The sequence below is a fragment of the Alternaria novae-zelandiae genome (assembly GCF_023758075.1).
Source record: "Alternaria novae-zelandiae strain BMP 2774 chromosome Unknown scaffold_35, whole genome shotgun sequence".
Classification (NCBI taxonomy): Eukaryota; Fungi; Ascomycota; class Dothideomycetes; order Pleosporales; family Pleosporaceae; genus Alternaria; species Alternaria novae-zelandiae.
Window position 1 is genome coordinate 88,974 of NW_026056995.1, and position 17,409 is coordinate 106,382.

Here is a 17,409-nt window from a genome sequence, read left to right on the forward strand (position 1 = left end):
GTGGAGGTTGCGTATGTATTGCGATGCCGCGAATTGGCGGAGGAGCTCTGGGCGGGGTCCACTTGTTTGGTCCCGCACAATCGTCACCCTGCCGTTGGTTTAGGCTCGTCCCCTCTCCCATGACTAGCGTACCCTACCCTGCATCCCGCCGACTACATGCCCCGACGTTGATCATCTGCAGCTACTTCCCTTCCTCCACCTCAGTCTGTCGCTTCCACACCACCACATGAACTACCTGCAGCGCCTTAGGTAACACGAAAAGAGCTGGGGAGTTGACGGGCCACAACTTCCTCAACATGGCAGCCCGCAGCAGGCCCCGTGGTCAGTTGAAGGAGGAGTTCGACGAGGAAAGAGCCCTCTGGAACTCGATCAAAGCTGACGGACGTCGCGTTGATCAACTCATGGTACGAATATACTTTCTCCATTAACACCAGCATTACGATCTGCATCTCTATATCTATCGCCAGCATCCCTTACCATGAGCGAAATACCGCGTGATCTTCGCGATTCTGACGGCTACTTGGGCCATAGACGAAATGACTATGGACGTGGAACTCAAGAAGAGCGAGACCTCTGGAAACAGATCAAGACAGATGCCAGACGCGTCGACAAATGCATGGTATTACACAGACCGTGCCTTGTCGCATGCATCATTTCAATCATCTACACATGAATCCGCTCCCTTACTGACATGCCGCAGAAAGAGTCGGATGCCTTGCAAGAGAAAATCACCGCCCTCGTCGCAGAACAGTCTGCTCGTCAGCGTTCGTTGCCCAACTGACTACTACATATTCGTCCCACTGTGCTAACCCGGCTAGACCGCGGCGAGGAAACCTCAGCCCGTATTGATGACGAGCTTGAAGACCTTCTGCGCGAAAACATACGTAATCTAAACGAGGCACAGACCCTTCTCCAGCAGGTCGAAGGCGGCAACGATGTCTCCACTCAGATAGAACTCCTGGCTGCCCTCCGTCAGTCGGAAGAGGCCCCGCCCTCAGCATCACGAGCCACCAGCGTTGGGCACGGAAAGTCTGGACGCGACCGCCAAGGCAAGCGAAAGCATAACGACAACATCGACGACCGCGACAGCATGGCTGCGGACAGTCCTGGAGGTCCCAGTCCGAAGGTCGTTATCAGCAGTCAGAAAGATCGACTGGTAGCCAAGTCGGGCAGTAGCAGAGCAGGATCGGTACCTGTTGCGAGAGAGGGCAGTGTGAAGATGGACGAAGACGACTCGGGTAAGGGTAAGATGGTTCTTCCTCCTTCCAAAACCAAGCCCACAATCAAGTACAAGACCAAGCGTTGAGCTGTACTTTGCTATCGGCGTTCACCTTAGACGGCAGACGATACCCACTGGCATTTTTCCTTTCGGCTTGTTCGAGGTTTGTAGTCGGATAGGCAAGCTCATAATCTCACCTCATCTGATCTCATACTTCTTTTCATGTGCTCATGCCACCATGTACCATCTCTTCTATCACAGCGCCATTTTTACACATCGTCCCATGTCTCTTCAGACACCACGTCAGCTGACGACATTACTACAGAAATCCGACCACGTCTTTCGCCACAGACCGAGGTCCTCTACCGAAATAACGCGAAGAATCGCTCTTCGGCGTCCTCCATGTCGTTCGAGGGCGAGGGCATCTTATGCCGCGTGACATCCGTTATCGGCGAAGGAAAGCAACGTCGGTACGAAATCATTGATGCTGATCCGGACCCACCGACACCATCAGTTCCATACCGTGCTTCCGTCAATCACCTCATACCCATCCCACCACCCTCATCAAACACCACATTACCAGACCTAAGCAAAGGAAAGAACGTACTTGCTCTCTACCCAGGCACCACTACTTTCTACAAAGCGGAAGTGGTGGCTGTCTGGAAGCAAAGTGATGGCAAGGTCAAGAAAGAAGACGGTGGCAAAGAAGGAGATGGTGTGGACAATCTCGTTAGGTTGAGGTTTGAAGGTGAAGATGAGGCAGATCGTGAGATGAGTGTAGAAAGGAGGTATGTGCTGCCTGATAGATGAGCGGGTAGCACTTCAGCTCCCCAGGGAGAGATGGACTTTGGGCCATAGTAGGCTCGCATCGAGTCTCATTGTGGAGTGTTGGATACCATTGGGGGAGGTCGTTCTTTGGCATGGGTTGGCTGCGGATACCTCTTGTGGTGTATTTTTGCTTCTTACCCTCGCATACTCTAGTCACGCTTTCTTTACTTAGTACTATCGATACCTTATCACTAAAAAGTCATACTCATCTGCAATGGTTCGCTGTCTACCTAGGTAGTCAACCTTGGAAGCCATAGAGTGTGGCCAAGCCGCTAGCACCAAAGCAAGCAAGCGCCATCTGGACACGTCCCAGAGCGCATCGCCAACAAGCCTCAAGACTCCGCAACGCGAACCAACCTGACCCCGCACAAGACGCAGAAAAGCATTCTATACCCCGATCTAGTGTCGCGTCACTGAGAAGATCTTGGTAGGCGCCTACGATCCCACCATCAGACTTCCAATCCAATCACAAGCCCGACTACCGAAGCCATCAAGCCCGCGCCGCACGCCAACTCCACCAATATCCGCAGCTACCTAATCTCCACCACCCACCCACACTATTGTCGCCATGAACAACTTCTCTTTCCTCGAGTCCTCCCAACAACAACAAGCCCAGCAACAGCACAATCAAAATCGCCCTCCGCCCTCTCCCTCACATTCACAAGCCGGCAGCATTGCAGGATCGCAAGTTAACGGCGGCGGCCAAAACGGCGTTCCAATGGTTAATGGCCTACCCAGCGGCGGCCAGCAGACGGACATGAACCATCTGTGGGCGGTGGTGCAGCAGCTGAGTCAATTGCTAGAGGAGAACAAGGCGCAAACGAGGGGCATAGTTGAGGGTGTCGCTGCGATACAAGGGAGGGCTGCACAAGAAGAGGGAGGCGAGGTCGGTGGGCTCAATCCGAGAAGTGCGAGTGGTATGGGCATGAGGGAGGTTAATGGAGAGATCAATGGTATGTTAAGTCTGCATTGAGAGGGTCTGGACGGCGACAACCGTCTGGACTCGGATGAACACATACTAACACACATTACAGCAGCGACAGTAGCACATCTACAATCACAGCTCTCGAGCGCGCAAACAACCATCGCATCCCTAACCTCAACCAATACATCGCTCTCCGCCCTCCTCACCGACTACGAATCCGCTTTGACCCTTCTCCTCGATAAACTTCGTCCGTACGCTTATTCGCAAACCTCGGCCATGCTCGCTCTGCACAAACACTACCAAGGGCTTCTTGACCAAGAACGCTCGACATCTATGGCGCTGCGGCTTGAACACGCAGACTGGCAGGCTGGGCTGAGTCGCGTCGCGGAGAACGCAAGGAGCGCATTAAGATGCCAGAGCGAAGTCGAACAAGGATTGAGGGGCAGATGTAAAGAGTTGGGTGAGGAGAATCGCGTGTTGAGACGGATGGTGGGGTGGGAAGAGAGGGAAAGCAGCGATGATGAGGCCGAGGACAAGGCATAGTTGGGCTCCTGTGAGATGTCATAGGAGGTCCATCTTTCACGCATTTTTGTTATGCATAGCGTTGGCGTTTGGGGATATCACAAGTCGGTCACGCTTTAGGAGGCGCATACCCACGGCTGGCGTATTCTTTCACCAATGGACGACACTGGAAGACAAAAACGTCAAAACATACTCAATTCCAAGCTTCCACGTCACTTTGAAGCAAACAAAACCCTGGATACATTTCCACACGAAAGTTGTAACATTCGCCGGATCTTTCATTCGAAGCCGCTCCCCATATCGTGCACAGGAAGTTTAACTATACAGGACGCAGCACCCGTCCCCTGGAGCCACCAACATCTCCACCATTCTCTCCATAACGATAGAAAATCGCAATCCACCCCACGACATGATACGCATCCGCATCCCTCACAACTCCCAAAAAATCTCCTTCAAAACCATGCACGTCATAAGTACCATCGTCTTGATACACAACCGAGGCTACGTTGTGCATCTCGCAAAGGATGGTGTGGCCCTCTGATCGAAGCCAGGAGCGCGTGTCGGCCACGTCTTGTTGCGAGACTGTGGGATGGGCGGGAGGTAGGTCGGCTAGTGAGGCGGGTGAGGGGAGGGGAAAGAGGGAGTCTGTTGATGGAGATGGTGAAGGTGGAGATGGTGAAGATGGGGATGGAGATTGGGAGCGCGAATGACGGCGCTGTACTTCTCCATAGGGTAATATTTCAGCGCTCCTGAAATCGTGTAATTCGTGCAAGGCTCCTACGACAATCTCTGCGTTTAGTTCTTCCCGGAAACGTTGATGGATAGCATCGTTGCGTGCTATGATGGCTTGCTCGATTGTACCGCTGTTCATTGGACTTGGTTCAGGATCGGAAAGTTCGAAGCTTTCGGGATGGGGAAGTTCAGAGGGGTCTTGACTGGTTGCGTCCTCGAGGATTTCGCCTTCCTCTAAACCCTCCTCGTCCTCTTGGGAATGGCCAGATGCCCATCGCTCGTGAGTTTCTGAATCTTCGTCAGGCTGACGGTCGTCGTCGTGTTGCTCTTGCTGGTGATCCTCATTGTCCTCTGCATTCTCCGCCGCCCTCGCTTCGAATTCTTGCATATTCTGCGGGACCCAGACCTCGCCAATGAAGTTGGAACCCCTAATCATCCAGTTCACACAGTTCACTAGCCCACTGCGTCTCGTCTCAAGCTCTTGGCTTTTCCTAGAGCCAGCAAGACCGTCCTCGCTGAGCCTGTTCCGGATATGATTCGCTACGATAAGCTCAAGCCAGTTGTCCCCGATCTCTTCATGCCAGTCGCATATGAACTCGTGCGCTTGGGGATGATGTTCACGATGCCAATGCCTCCTCACTTCGCATACAATGTACACAAAATCCAGGTCATCATTCCGGATTTCTGCATCGTACCATGAGTCAGCGTAAGCCATAAGCCAGTAGAAAGCCTCGCGGTTGTATACACCCTCGTTGTGCTCTTCTTCGTTATCGCGTATTTGTTCGGGTGCCAGAGCATTAAGGAGACAGAAGACCGTCCGGCACATGGGACAGGCGTTGCGGTTCTCACTGGCTGATTTCATCCAGTGGAGACAACATTTATTGTGGAAGATGTGGCCGCATGGAAGGCGCACTGCAACGCCATTGTCCCAGTTGAAGTCTTCCCAGCATATACTGCAGGAGTCGGGAAGCTGCTCGGAGTACTGAACGGATCCGTCCATGGTAGCTATGAATTGCCCCATTCCGGGCAAGTCTGGCATGACACCATCTTGCTGGTCAGGAACTGGAGCGGTAGTTTGCATCGACATGGTTGAGTTGAGTTAGGGGTGTTGCTTGCTTGACAGTTGGGAGCAAACGAGTGGCAGCTTATATACAGACTCCTTGGGGTTCATCGGGTCTTTCCCACAGGGAAAGCGATGCTCAGTACAGCTTGCGGGTAGGGTATTTCACTTCGCGCATCGCCACGACTATATACCCCACATATACTGCTACCTATAGCCATTCACTATGAAGGCAATCACATGGCCATACATGAAAAACCAGAAGCGGAATTACCCACCGCTGCAATCCACACTAAGAGCACACTCGCACCACACACTCAACCAGCTCACACACCCTCCGCTGACATGGCGTCCAACAACCTCCCCAGCCTCGAGCACTTCCTCGGCGAGCGAATTCATCAACAAGCCCAAGACTTCGGGACCATCCGCGACTCGAACTGCGCGATATGTCTGGAGCTCCTGCAGGTAGACTCCCAAGAACCGAGTACCCGCCTCGCTCAACTCCCCTGTCAACATACACTGCACCTCCACTGTCTACGAAACATGACAGAAGGTTACACCGAGAACCGCAACAAGTGCCCGAGCTGTCGACAAGAGCTCTTCGAGCTAAACTTGCTACCACCAGCAAGAGAAGCGCTGGCGCGGAAAGAAAAGGAAACGTATTACGACCGTGATGCGTCTTTTGACACCAAGCGCTATACCGAGCTATTGACGATCACCGACAACCTTTTCGACGAGCAACGCAGACTCCATGGAACTGGTGCGGAATGCTATGTCGGGATTCCAAAACGTGTATGCGCATCGCGGATCCAGGCAGGGCTTCAATGGGTTATGATATGTGAGATGCATGCTGCGGCTGAATCCGCATGGTTGGAGCTTGAGGTTGCTCGGCGTGTGGAGGACCAACTTAGACATGCTAATATGTTGGAGAGTTGGTCCGGCCGTATCTTCATGGGTGCGTTGGAGGTCATGCAGGATATGTTCGATGAACAGTTCCAGTGTTCGGATGATGAACGCGAGCCTGAGGACCGTGTTTCGGTAATGGACGAGGATGAGGAGGAGGAGGAGGACGATGAAGGAAGTGAAGAGGAACGTGAACGACCGAACCCGCAGCCCTTAAGAGGATCTATGAACGAGATTTTCGGCGGAGCTCTTGCAGCGCCGTGGACTCCTACATCTCGAGATTATCGTCCGACCGAACAGTCTCCAAGCCCTCCGAGGGTTACACCACGGCGGTGGTCAACCCAGAGTCTCCCACTACCAAGCCCGGACACGACATTGATGGTTGAAGACTGGCGCAGAGAGACGCAGTCAGCACCGTCAGCTGCAAGTTCACCTACGTTTTCACATACATCATCAGACGACGTATTTGCAGCCCACGTATTGAATAACGTCGGCCAACAAAACCAAAGCGCTCAGCAGCGGTTCCTCCAAACCCGCGAGAGACTTCGGCGAGATCGAGTCATTGTCCTTGAGCTACGTAATATGGCCTCGGCGGAAATATATGGTGACCGGGCGCGACGGATCAAAATGCTTTCTGGAGTTGAGATTGGGGTTGTGAGGGATGTTGACGGATATGACGTCGTGGGTAGTATGGCCATATTTTGGCGTTGGCAAGCACAGGGTTGATGTGATTCGAGTGCGTTTGGACGTCAGACTGCCGGGTGATAGGTTGGTTTGCAGGCTACAAACGCTGTTGGTGTGTTCGAGTGGAGGGATATCGATTGGTTTGTTGGCTACGATCGTTTGAGGTTCGTGGCGCCTGACCTTCGCGCTACCTCGTCGGGACGACATGGTGTTTTGATAGAGGTGATGGCGTCATGACGAACGGCGTTCACGCCGACGTCGCATGTTGGACTTCACGCTGATGAAGAGTTCGTCTCATGTACTCGCCCTTTAGCGCCATCTCAGATGTATAAGTACCTCTCCAATTCCCCCAACTTCTTCTTTCCTCATCACTCAGACATGGTCTGACCAAAAATGACTACCCTCACATGGGATGTCTGTCCAAAAACACGATTCCTACCCTGTCATGGGTTTTGCTGGAGTTGAGAAGAAGATTGCGATGTCGATCGATATGACTTGAGATGGTCTGTTGACATGGCGCACTAAATTTTGATTTGAGCTGTAACTCTGAACATGACTTTCAGAACAGTTTTTGGTACCTAAGCATAAAAGACGACATGAATAAAAATAGGAGTTTTTTGAATAAGCAATGATTAGAATAACGGACGAATAATCGCAGCTCGCAACTCGCATGCCCAGACGTCCGCTCGCTAACCCCCGTCCTTACCCCAGACTTCTACCTCGGCACAACTAGCAATCCCCCGCTTATCGCACCTCAGCACTTTCACTTCCGTCCCCCGTCTGAGCCCACTTCTAACGCAATCGAGCTACCCGACGTGCTGTCTTAGACTAGTTGCCCCGTTTATGCAGCGGCGTCAGCAGAGATGCCTCGGGGCAGAGTAGAACCGGTGGATGGGTGCGCTGGGTTACACCATGCATGTATCGCGACTTCCCACCTCGAAAAGTGTCGCTGTTATATTTCAGACATTTGGATCACTAAGCAGAGGGAGGAATCGGTAGAACGTAAGTTACTATTCCTGTGTGTACGTGTACTTGATTGAGTGGTTGCTGATAGATGCCGAGTAGGATTTCGCTGACGTCTATATCGCCGGGCGTCTGACTCTGCAAGCCATCAACAAGGGCTACGGCACGGAGCACATCGTGGATACCAATAGTGGGCCAAGAACCAAGAGTGATAAGAGTGGACCCCGTCATTACAAGTTGATTCTCCTCCTCGACATCTTTGCGACGTTTCCTCAGCTAGCACATTGAACCGCCACCATGGTGATCAAATCCCAGTACTCGGTCCCTATACCCCAGGTCTCACTACCAACGTATATCTTCGACTCGCCTACTGTGGAACTACCGAAAGAACCGTTTTATCTTTCTGCAAGCGAACCTGAAAAGTACAACATCTCCTTACACGATCTTCGTCTCTATGCGAAACGTTTCGCTTCCGGTCTGCGGCGCGCAGGCCTACAGCCCGGAGACCGCGTGTTGCTCTACTCAGGAAACACGCTTTTCTTCCCAGCAGTAGTGATGGGTATCGTCATGGCAGAGGGTGTCTTTACTGGCGCAAATCCTACCTACATTGCCCGAGAGCTAGCGTACCAATTGAAAGACAGCGGAGCGCGCTTCATGGTATGCGCAGAGGGCAGTTTGGACACAGGAATCGCAGCTGCGAAAGAGATTGGCATGGGTCCTGAGCGCATCTTTGTCTTCGACGATGGTGTTGCGACGTTCGAGGGTCGTAAAGTGGAGAAGAAGACGGAACTCGGAAATGTGCGCCACTGGACTGAACTCCTCGATACGCCAGAATGCGGCGACGCATATTCATGGCCCGACTTGAAGACCCCAGAAGAGCTCGATCGCATAGTTGCTCTCAACTATTCCTCGGGTACAACTGGTGTCGCAAAGGGTGTCATGATAACGCACAGGAACTATGTCGCAAACTGCAGCCAACAGATCCACATCCAGACCACCAGCCCCGACTACCATGAGAAGCTAAAGACGAAGAAGTATCTCTGCTTCCTACCCATGTACCACGCTATGGCGCAAGCTATCTTCTGTTTCGGCGCAGTAAAACAACGCGTCCCGGTTTACATGATGCCCAAGTTCGACTTTGTCGAGATGCTACAGAACGTATCAAAGTACCGCATTACGGACATGGTTCTGGTACCTCCGGTCATCGTGGCCATGGCAAAGCACCCTGCGACGAAGAAATTCGATTTGAGCTCTGTAACGGGCGTCTCTTCCGGTGCTGCCCCACTCGGTCGGGAAGTCATTGAGGAATTCGAGCGACTGTGGCCGAACGGCCAAGTCAACGTCAAGCAAGGCTACGGCATGACGGAAGTCACCTGCGCAGCAACGACGTTCCCACCTTCAGCCTACTCGTCCAGCTTCTCTGTCGGCGAAGTCCTAGCAAACTGCGAAGCCAAGATCGTAACAGATGATGATGGCAAGGTCGAAGCGCCGCAAGGCGAGAGAGGCGAGATCTGGGTTCGCGGACCCAACATCATGAAGGGGTACTGGAACAAGCCCGACGCGACCAAGGAGACTCTCACAGAAGATGGATGGTTGAAGACGGGAGATGTGGCATATGTGGATGAACAGAACCACTTCTTCATAGTTGATAGGAAGAAGGAATTGATTAAGGTCAAGGGTTTACAGGTTGCACCGGCGGAGTTGGAGGCGCTGCTGCTGGACCACCCAGATGTGCAGGACGCTGCTGTTATTGGCGTCAAAGCGTAAGTTTGCCCGCATTCTCTACTATCTGTATCACCTGCTAACCTTTGTCAGTAATGGCGATGAATTGCCTCGAGCGTACATTATGCCTCAGTCGCCCGACAAGGCGACGCCTGAGACGGCTGAGAATATCAAGAAGTGGCTGGCTGAGCGTGTGTCTAGACATAAGCGCTTGGAAGGTGGTGTGCATTTCATTGACGCGATTCCGAAGAATCCTTCTGGCAAGATTCTGAGGAAGGAGTTGAGGGAGAAGGCTGCGCTGGAAGATACCAAGGCGAGGTTGTAGATTTGATAGAGGCGTTTATAGAGAGGTAGATCTTTTAGTAAGACAGCGATTAAGCGTTCCGAGTAAGTCATCGTCTGATCGGGTACGGGATCTAAATCAAAGTCGAGGTTCCTCGCTTCAACGCCTTTCGTCCAGAATGTCAATTGGCCCCGAAACATGGATTTGATGTCTTCGTGATTCTTGCTGCTTTGATATATACATGCAGCATGCTCCGCCTGTGACCGTCCTGGATCATACCCGCATTCTGACTCTAGTTGCTTCGCTGTCCGTTCTTGGCCGCCCTCAGCTCGTCCATCTTCTTGACCCGCTCCTTGAACTCGTCGTACTGGCACTTTTCATATGAATGCCTCTCGTTCTAGAATTCCTGTCAGCCGCCCGCTCTGGCCCTTCTTCATCCATGCTCGCGTACCTCGCACTTCCATGGTAGGTAGTACTCCTCGTACCGACACCGGTTCAAGGGGATAAGAAGATGTGCGCATGAGTCTCGGTAGGGGAGCGGTAGTTTGGCGGCGCTCATTTCCTCGCGGGTAGCCTCTGCGGTCCCGTCAGTTTCTATTACTTGAATGCGTAGGATGCGTGGGCCGGCGTACTCCTCGGCTCGCCGTCAAGGCCGACGGCATGCTTGATGGTTTCTGTGACAGTCATACTGGCGGCCCGGGGTGTTGTTTATCGTCAATGGCGCGCGGGGGGCTGGTGGGCGGAGGGTCGTCGGCGGGCGAGCTTGGTGAGGTTCACTCGGTGTCGGCAAAGGCAGCTGATGACCCCGACGCTTGGCAGGGCAGTCGCGAACGCGGACTCCAACGCGCCTTCCCCCAGGTCTGACGCGAACCGCAGACACGCCTTCACGAAATCACTTGACACGCCCCGAGACACCTTCTACAGCTAATCGAATGGTGAAGATGCCCCCCGCGCCCGATGGCAAGATTTACTCGGCAACATACAGTAATGTGCGCACTCCCCGCTGCTTGCGACACCTCACCTTTGCGACGATGCACTGACAAAGCCCGCCTGCAGGTCCCCGTCTACGAGTGCAATGTCAACGGCAACCATGTCATGCGCCGCCGCGCCGACGACTGGATCAACGCGACCCACATCCTCAAGGTAGCCGACTACGACAAGCCTGCGCGAACCCGCATCCTCGAGCGCGAAGTCCAGAAGGGCGTGCATGAAAAGGTCCAGGGTGGTTATGGCAAATACCAGGGCACATGGATACCGCTGGAGGAGGGACGCCATCTGGCAGAGCGCAACGGCGTCCTTGACAAGATGCGCGCCATCTTCGACTATGTCCCTGGCGACCGCAGCCCTCCTCCTGCGCCCAAGCATGCGACTGCTGCGTCGAATCGCATGAAGCCGCCCAAGCAAACTGCGGCTGCGGCTGCTCGGAATGGTAAAAACGTCTATTCGCTTGAGTCTATGCAGTGTAGGAGGTCACTCTCATTGGTCGTTGTCAGGCATGGATACGGGAGATTGGGCTGACTGATATCGCAGCATTCGTAACCACCAGCGCGCAGTCGCAAGTTAGCGAAGAGCCGTACGAGGCCTCTCAGATCAGGTCGCAGATCTTCCGCGAGGAGACACCGGACAACGAGACTGTCATTTCAGAGTCGATGCTGGGCGACGCAGACATGCTGGATTCATACTCGACGGGCGGCAACAGGAAGCGCAAGAGGGGGATGGATCAAATGTCCCTGCTCGACCAGCAACACCAAATATGGGCAGATCAGCTGCTGGACTACTTCATGCTGTTAGACCACGAATCTGCCGTCTCATGGCCTGAACCACCGCAGAGCATAAATCTGGACCGCCCGATCGACGAGAAGGGACATGCGGCCATGCATTGGGCGGCGGCAATGGGCGACGTAGGGGTTGTGAAGGAGTTGATACATCGGGGAGCGCGTATTGATTGTCTGTCAAACAACCTAGAGACACCCCTCATGCGCGCCGTCATGTTCACCAACAACTTTGACAAGGAGACTATGCCCAGCATGGTCAAGATTTTTCAGCAGACAGTTCACCGGACAGATTGGTTTGGAAGCACTGTGTTCCACCACATCGCAGCGACAACGAGCAGCTCAAACAAGTACGTTTGCGCGAGGTGGTATCTCGACTGCATCATCAACAAGCTGTCGGAAACATGGATACCAGACGAGGTCACACGGTTACTGAACGCAGTAGACCAGAATGGCGACACGGCGATCATGATTGCTGCGCGGAACGGGGCGAGGAAATGCGTGCGAAGTTTGCTAGGACGTAATGTCTCCGTAGACATAATGAACAAAAAGGGCGAAACGGCAGACGACCTGATCAGGGAGCTCAACAGTCGACGACGAACGCATGGACGCCCACGGCAAGCTTCATCGTCACCTTTCGCGCCACCACCAGAACACCGACTCAACGGACACGTCCCACATCTAGATGGCGGACCGCTAATCCCGGTGCCATTCCCCAGCATGGCTGTCCGAGAACCTATTCAGTACCGCTCACAGACCGCTTCGAATCTCATGAACAAAGTCGCGCCAACGCTGCTGGAAAAGTGCAAAGAGCTAGCCGAGGCATACGAATCCGAACTGCAAGAGAAGGAGGCGGAATCATTCGACGCAGAACGTGTAGTCAAGCGACGCCAAGCCGAACTGGAAGCCGTACGAAAACAAGTCGCCGAGCTCCAGCTCATGTCGAATGGCATACACATCGACCTCAACGACGACGAAGCAGATCGGCAGCAAGAAGAAGAACTGCGGTTACTTGTGGAAGAAGCCGAGTCCCTACTTGAAATTGAACAAAAAGCCGAGCTCCGTCGACTATGCAGTAGCATGCCACAGCAAAACGCCGACACATCGCCTGTGGACGTTACAGAGAAGATGCGACTAGCCCTCCTCCTACACCGCGCGCAACTCGAGCGGCGGGAACTTGTCCGAGAAGTCGTGAGTAATCTCAGTGTGGCAGGCATGAGTGAGAAGCAAGGCACGTATAAGAAGCTCATCGCGAAAGCGCTGGGCGAGCGCGAGGAAGACGTCGAGTCCATGTTACCGGAGATTCTGCAGGAGTTGGAGGAGGCGGAGACACAGGAACGGGCTGAGGGGTTGGATGGGAGTCCGTTGTAGGGCTTTTTGGGGTGAAGTTTTGGACTGGGTTGGTTTGGTGGATTAACGAGTATTTATGATCAAGATAGCGAGACATCTATCTCTTAATGTATACATGTATTCAAGTCTGGTCTACTGTTTGGCGATATGTCTTTCTCGTAAGCTACTCGCCTCCATCAACATTGCCAAGAGGATGTCGTGCGCCAAGTTGGATCAACTTTCACGTGTCGCAAGCATGCCATGTGGGTACGCACCTGTCGGGGTGCATACGGCGGGAGTATTAAGACGTTTCCAAGTTTTATAACGCAACTTGTACAAGGAAGGAACTAAACAGATGCGCTGAAGTTTACAATGGTACAACAAACAGGTCTGTAGTTATCCGAAGACGATATAGACAAAGGCGGGCTGGACTGTAAGAGCATCACTCATGTCTTATCTCTACAAGTCTTGTGCGCCTTCTATTCTTTTAGTTTTCAAGGCGCAACCACCACGTCTCTCCCCTCGACCAACGACGGCGCCCAGTTTCCAACCCAAAGTACCTAGGTTACCGCGTGTATCTCGAAAACATCCGGCCGCGCTCATGGTTCGTGAGTGTGCCGCTAATGCGAGACACATGCTGGCACATGGGTGCCCAGGTGGTGTGCGTGGGGTTATTATCTCTCACATGACCCTAGATGCAAGGCGGCTCGCTCTCACGCATGAGGCTAAGCTATGACGTGCTCAGGCGGAACTGCGGTCGACACCCAACCTTGGTGACGGACGTGATGGAGCTGCAGAGGGTGTTTTTGGAGGATGGAGATGAAAGGGGGAGCGTCTAAGTTTGTGGGCATGCTGGGACGCGTGGGCACGGAGGTAGCTGGCGCGCGATTGGACACTGGGCTCTTGGAGCGGAGTTCTCGCGGAGGTTACGGCACCTGGGGATGCAGGGGCCGCATCGCATTGTGAACACCTGGATATCGCCAGCTGCTTACCACGATCCAAGACAGCATAGTGTCCTGCCGCCCAAGACTATCACACGCGTGCAGCGGTCCCACTCACCTACCATCCGGTACTGTCATTCGCTTGCGCCTCCACTCGCCTTATGCCTGCTGAGTCCATTCCGCTGAGGAAGAAGCCTCCGCCGCATCCTCGCAAGACCCTCGTCCACACCCTCTCCGAGGACTTCACCCTCGAGCCCCCAAATAGAAGTACCTCGCCCGTCGTCGCTTCCGGGTCGAGTTCGCGCCAACTCTCTCGCACACGCTCTTCGTCGCGCCAACATCGCAAAGCCAACGGCAAGTCAGCGCTCCGAGAACCAGATAGCCCTGGCAATTCAGAACTCGAGTTCGACGACTGGGATGAACACGACGCGGCCATGCCGTCAGATCTGAGACCCTCATTGGACCACGCCGAGTATGGGCGCGCGAATGCGCCCCTGCTCGGGCGCAAGACGGAGGACGACAACATGGACGACGGGTTGTTGGGAAGGAGCACACATCACTTCCACGAGCGGGACCCCGAGATGCAGGCCAAGCACGAGACGCGGAAGAAGTACACGTACGCCGCCTTTCTGCTTGCGCTGAGTCTGGTGAGCTTCACAGTCCAGACCGAGACGGCGGTATACATCCAGCATCAGTTGAAATGGGAGAAGCCGTACTGCATGCTGTACATGACGCACGGCTCGTGGATAGTACTCTGGCCCGCAACCCTCTTCCTGCTGCGACTCCAGCACTGGAACGAGCCGTGGCCGACCTTCTGGCGGCGCCACGTCCAGCTGCTGCGCCAAACCGCCCTCATGGTCCAGCACCAGAACCTACACCCCACGCCGCGCCAATCCCAAGTCTCGCCCGTCCGCTACATGCTCAAGATGACATCCTTCATCACATGCGCTCTCACGCTCGCCGGAGGAAGTTGGTACGTAGCCGTCAACCAGACGACAGCCAGCGACTTGACCGCCATCTACAACTGCTCCGCCTTCTTCGCCTACGCCTTCAGCATCCCCATCCTCCACGAGAAAGTACGCGCGAGCAAGGTTGTTGCCGTCGCCATCGCCATTGTGGGCGTCTTCGTCGTCGCATACGGCGACCAGTCCCCCGCGAAACACGGCTCTAAATCCGGGGGCGGGGCCGGCGGCGACAAGGCGCCCCCGTCGCACGAAGCTGAGAACCGCGCTTTTGGCAACCTCGTCATTGGCATTGGCAGTGTGTTGTATGGCCTGTACGAAGTGCTGTACAAGAGGCTGGCGTGCCCACCAGAAGGCGCAGCACCGAACAAAGGTGTTATTTTCGCGAACTTGTTTGGTAGTTTGATTGGCGCATTTACGCTGAGCGTGCTATGGATTCCACTGCCGTTTTTGCATTACATGGGGTGGGAATTGTTTGAGCTGCCGCATGGAGAGCAGGCGTGGATGATGGCAATCAGTGTTTTGGCCAATGCTAGTATGTTCATCCCTTCGCTCCTTCCCCAAAACACCGTCATACTAACGTTCTACGCAGCCTTCTCAGGAGCCTTCCTCGCACTCATCTCCCTCACCTCGCCCGTCCTCTCCTCCGTCGCCGCCCTCCTCACCATCTTCATCGTTGCGCTCGTCGACCAGCTTTTCCCCCCGCCGCTCAATTCGCCGCTTACACCCGCGGCTATTGTTGGAGGACTGCTCATCATCGGCGCGTTTAGTCTGCTGTCTTGGGCAAGTTACAAGGAGATGGATGAGGAGAGGAGACACAAGCTTGAAGAGGCGCCTAGTGAATTGGATGATTAGATGGGCGCGTCCAACCAACGACGATCCCGATTTCAAGCCTGTTTTCCAAGCCAAACGTACTACTGGAATTCCTCAATCTTTCTTGAAGGAAGTTGAAAAGCCAGTCGACGAAGAGGCTGCAAAGGGCATCATGTTGAACGCCGACGGAGAGTATGTTCAGGTCATGGCATGCTGGTGTTTTGTCGGCTTCGGCTGGGTAGAACTTCTTTTGTTCTTCTTTCTGGGAGAGTGCTTCGCACTTGCATATTTTGGGTGGTTCATCTGGGATGATACATTTCGGACTTCGTTACGCGCCGCAGATGAGGCATCAATATTGGGTTAGAATCTTTGGCATTGCCTGTCGTACTTTGGTTTGGCCATATTAGTATAGCATGCATAGATGGGCGTTTAGTTAGGCGTTGCAGAGGGTAGACTATGTCGTCACCCCGGATGTTAGAATGGAATTTTGGTTCAGTTTACTACGTTTGTTCTGTGGTGTTCACTTGTTTGTCCGAAGGAAACGGCATGACGGGTGCACTGTTTGGGTCGGAAGGGAATGATATCAGTATTATTACGAGTAGAAAGATGAAGAAGTAAAGGTGATGCAATGATAAGGGTGTCGTTGTAATATCGCTATTGGGATGTTGGGTGCGGCATTGGTTGACCCTTGACGTGAACCTAGGTAGTGGAGACTGGATGAGGAGAAAGGGTCTCTTTGGATAAGGACTTACGAGGGCAGAAGATGGTATATCAGTAAGTGTTCAGCCACTTTCTTGTCTTTTGAAAGCATTTTTTTGATATTTCAGCCAGTCCGTTGTGGTGGCCTGCGCTTACACCGTCGATTGCTGTTTCTTGTAAAGACGAGGCATGCGTCGTCCCTGAATTCCAAGGTTACGTGAACTTTTGTGATCACGGACCGCCACTGTCGGACGCATTGAGATGACTCAAAAGACTGCTTTCACATGCAAATGCATAGCATGGTCGACCCTGAGTCTCAACAGTACCAAATACATCAACACTGGAAACGCAGAGCTGCTAACCCTCCGGAGCTCAAAGACGATGCGATAGAGCATACACCTGCATCATGACTTGCTCGCCATTACAGCACGAGAACACCCTGGAGTATGTAAGCAACTCAGTACAAGAGGGCCGGTGGACCTAGTACCTCAATTCCCCAAGATTCTCCTCTTTTGCCAGTTACCCAGACGATTTTTTTGTCAACGACTCTCTCAACATCTTCTCTCCTCCATTTGCGTGCGTTCAGCGACTTGATACCCATCTCCTCGTTCTAGCCATGCCGCTTCTACAGTCAGTACCAGATGCGAAGGATGTCGACGTACCCAGGCCGTTGCGTATCGACAGGTCAAGGTCAAGACGTTCGCCTCCTTCTTCGCCGTTGCCGGCGGCTCAGCAGCAGTCTCGTCGGTTTGGGACGTATATCCCGCTGGGTGTTCCCCTTTCTCCATCACCACTGCCTCGTCCAGTATCAGAAGTTTTTGGCTCGCCGAGAGTAGCTCACAGTCCATCGCCACGAGTCCAGCCAGTGCCAGATCGCTCGCCGCCGCCTTCTTCGATTCCGTCGCCGGTGGCTCAGCAGCAGCACCGCCGGGTAGAAGGCTCTGGCTCGCTGAGAATTTCTCACACTCCATCATCGCGGGCTTCGTCTTCTTCGAGTCAGCAGCAGCATCGTCTTGTCGAAGACCCAGCTTCGCTGAGAGCTCGTCAATATC

At 53.7% G+C, this 17,409-nt stretch overlaps 7 protein-coding genes across 7 annotated transcripts; 5 read left to right on the plus strand and 2 right to left on the minus strand.

The window, feature by feature from the left end:
• Positions 1-296: 296 nt before the first annotated feature.
• On the plus strand, positions 297-2,029 carry J4E88_010545 (uncharacterized protein; the record flags this gene model as incomplete). The annotated part of the gene is made up of 4 exons (XM_049404136.1): positions 297-404; positions 701-764; positions 819-1,244; positions 1,545-2,029. The coding sequence occupies 4 exons, from the start codon at positions 297-299 to the stop codon at positions 2,027-2,029; spliced, it is 1,083 nt and encodes a 360-aa protein (XP_049250101.1).
• Positions 2,030-2,615: 586 nt separating this feature from the next.
• J4E88_010546 (uncharacterized protein) lies at positions 2,616-3,515 on the plus strand (the record flags this gene model as incomplete). Its single annotated transcript, XM_049404137.1, has 2 exons — positions 2,616-3,000; positions 3,082-3,515. 2 exons carry the CDS (start codon positions 2,616-2,618, stop codon positions 3,513-3,515), a joined length of 819 nt encoding a protein of 272 aa, XP_049250102.1.
• A 480-nt stretch (positions 3,516-3,995) lies between these two features.
• On the minus strand, positions 3,996-5,313 carry J4E88_010547 (uncharacterized protein; the record flags this gene model as incomplete). The annotated part of the gene is made up of 2 exons (XM_049404138.1): positions 3,996-4,103; positions 4,216-5,313. 2 exons carry the CDS (start codon positions 5,311-5,313, stop codon positions 3,996-3,998), a joined length of 1,206 nt encoding a protein of 401 aa, XP_049250103.1.
• A 2,820-nt stretch (positions 5,314-8,133) lies between these two features.
• Positions 8,134-9,883, plus strand: J4E88_010548 (uncharacterized protein; the record flags this gene model as incomplete). Its single annotated transcript, XM_049404139.1, has 2 exons — positions 8,134-9,599; positions 9,652-9,883. The coding sequence occupies 2 exons, from the start codon at positions 8,134-8,136 to the stop codon at positions 9,881-9,883; spliced, it is 1,698 nt and encodes a 565-aa protein (XP_049250104.1).
• Positions 9,884-10,133: 250 nt separating this feature from the next.
• On the minus strand, positions 10,134-10,528 carry J4E88_010549 (uncharacterized protein; the record flags this gene model as incomplete). The annotated part of the gene is made up of 3 exons (XM_049404140.1): positions 10,134-10,238; positions 10,293-10,417; positions 10,474-10,528. 3 exons carry the CDS (start codon positions 10,526-10,528, stop codon positions 10,134-10,136), a joined length of 285 nt encoding a protein of 94 aa, XP_049250105.1.
• A 245-nt stretch (positions 10,529-10,773) lies between these two features.
• Positions 10,774-12,984, plus strand: J4E88_010550 (uncharacterized protein; the record flags this gene model as incomplete). Its single annotated transcript, XM_049404141.1, has 3 exons — positions 10,774-10,830; positions 10,898-11,303; positions 11,372-12,984. The coding sequence occupies 3 exons, from the start codon at positions 10,774-10,776 to the stop codon at positions 12,982-12,984; spliced, it is 2,076 nt and encodes a 691-aa protein (XP_049250106.1).
• Positions 12,985-14,044: 1,060 nt separating this feature from the next.
• Positions 14,045-15,700, plus strand: J4E88_010551 (uncharacterized protein; the record flags this gene model as incomplete). Its single annotated transcript, XM_049404142.1, has 1 exon — positions 14,045-15,700. One exon carries the CDS (start codon positions 14,045-14,047, stop codon positions 15,698-15,700), a length of 1,656 nt encoding a protein of 551 aa, XP_049250107.1.
• Positions 15,701-17,409: the final 1,709 nt, after the last annotated feature.